Source organism: Fragaria vesca, linkage group LG6 (assembly GCF_000184155.1).
Source record: "Fragaria vesca subsp. vesca linkage group LG6, FraVesHawaii_1.0, whole genome shotgun sequence".
In the NCBI taxonomy this organism is placed as follows: domain Eukaryota; kingdom Viridiplantae; phylum Streptophyta; class Magnoliopsida; order Rosales; family Rosaceae; genus Fragaria; species Fragaria vesca.
Window position 1 is genome coordinate 12,787,027 of NC_020496.1, and position 2,210 is coordinate 12,789,236.

The 2,210-nt window shown below is 35.8% G+C and overlaps 1 protein-coding gene across 1 annotated transcript in view; it reads left to right on the top strand.

Moving 5' to 3' along the window:
• The window catches only part of LOC101298911 (GDSL esterase/lipase At5g03610-like), a 6,724-nt gene extending 4,919 nt beyond the window's left edge, over positions 1-1,805 (top strand). Inside the window, exons 3-4 of the mRNA XM_004302957.1 lie at positions 867-1,170; positions 1,357-1,805. Of these exons, the coding sequence (XP_004303005.1) occupies positions 867-1,170; positions 1,357-1,568 (516 nt within the window). The 3' untranslated portion in view covers positions 1,569-1,805. The remainder of the gene's footprint in view (positions 1-866; positions 1,171-1,356) is intronic.
• The last annotated feature ends 405 nt before the right edge of the window (positions 1,806-2,210 follow it).

The window sequence follows — 2,210 nt, forward strand, 5'->3', positions numbered from 1 at the left end:
AGAGAGAGAGAGTGAATCATATCGGGAGGAAGAGAGAAGGAAGGGTGTGGCATGTCACGTAATTTTGTTAAAAAACTAAACATTTTGGTAATTTTTCACTTGAAATCCAGTACATCTCTTTTCCTATCTGTTATTGGGCTTTGGGCTTATGTCCTTATTTGTTTAAATCTTTTAAAATGTGGGTTTTCTGTTTTTTGCAACTGTTTGAAGTAATGGGATGTCATTTTCTATAATAGTTATTGTGTATGAGGATATATATGTCATTTAATAGTTCATAATAAAGTGAGGTCTAATGAGCAAATTTGAAAGTTCCAATAACCGCACTCAATTTATAATTAACTTGTATAAGGTATTCGCATTTGACACCAGCTGTATAAGCCTCTAATTCTATTGTTTTGAAGGATAAGAAAATCATAAGTCCTTCGAAGTCCAAATGATGACATTATAAATAGGAACAAAAAAGAATTGTAGGTCAAGTGAAATGTATGAAATTAATCTAGACCATTGGAACTGGAAGTTAGAATGTAAGGTTGAGTATTATGGAAAGGATGATGCGAGGATGTGGTCCATTGGTCCATGACCTAATATGATCGTCTCTGTACCCAAAGTACCTTATATCAGTTGACTCGTTTACATAATTGGGCAGATCTGTTTGGTCCAGAAAATTTTGTTACATACCAATGTCTTCTCCTCAGTTGTTTTTTAGCTTCATTCCGACAAATTGACGAAGAATTCAATAATTGAAACAAATTATACACGTATGAACACTACATATATATAAACACACACATATACACATTGTTACTCGATTAGTGTCGACATTTTCTAATAACCTTGATATATTTTTGTTTGCTTATGTAATACAGGGTTTTAAACCTTTCATCACATCAGTTGTAAATCAACTAAGTGTGAACTTGAAACGTGTGTATGACTTGGGAGTGAAGAAAATAGTTGTGACAGCTCTACAACCTTTGGGATGTCTTCCTGGTAGCACAGCCGAATTTTCATTCCAGAAGTGCAATGGAACACAAAACTTGCTGGTCGGCTTCCACAACCTCTTGTTGCAGCAAGCTGTTGCCAAGTTGAACAACGAAACAAAGAGTTCTTTTTTCGTTCTTGATCTATATACCTCATTCATGTCCGTGCTCAAGAATAATGGAAACCATCTAGGTAACTACCTCTTACCAAAAATATATTACATGGCTACCTTTGTTTCTCCTTATAGCTAATAAAGGTTATGTGTGGAGAGTTAAGCATTTGTATCACGTCTTATCGTTTTCTGTTTCTGCACTTTGGGAACGCATGAGCTTTAACTAAAATGGCATGGATAAATATGTATCTTGTTGTCTTGAGCAGGAAGCATAAAGTTTGAGAATCCATTGAAGCCATGCTGTGTTGGTATAAGCAGCAAATATGATTGTGGAAGTGTCGATGACAGCGGCGCAAAGAAGTACACCATATGTGACGACCCTGCATCTGCATTCTTTTGGGACGGTGCTCACCCTACTCAACAGGGTTGGCTTGCTGTGTATTCAGCTCTGCAAGCCACACTTGAAGAATTGTACTAGAACCTCCAATTAAGCACGCCAATCAATATATTAGAGCTATGCCATGATAGTTGATAATCTGTCTAATTTGTATCTTTCTCGTGATTATTTATGTTTTTCATTTTTCATTTTTAAGGGTTGTACGGTTCTCTTATCATAAGATGTCATATATATCAAGCTGCACAAGAAATAATTTCTGCTACTGCAAAGCATTCTTTCCGATTAAGATATTTCCAAAGAAAGAGATATTAATTCCATATATCAAATGCCCATTTTCAACAATATATACAATCTTTGATGATATTAGTGGCTACTATAGATAAGATGTATCATCAATTTTCAATCTCACATATTCATACATGCATGCATAAGCTATAATAAGTTTTATTCTGTAGAAAGAGATACCTGGTTTAATTTTTGGATTTCCTAGCTCTCTTGTTTTTTTAAATAGACCCTAGCTAGCCCCGAAGGCTTTGCAATCCAATTATGGCAGCGGTACATGGTCTACACCCTAAGCCATTATATAAGGCCATCTCCAATAAGGAGGGCCAAGTGAACTCTATGGCTTTAATTCTAAAAAAAATGGGCTCTAATAATAAAGGGATAGAGAGCAAGAGAGGTGGAGGTGAGTGGAGAGGTCTAAATTTGGCCCTCAAGGTGACC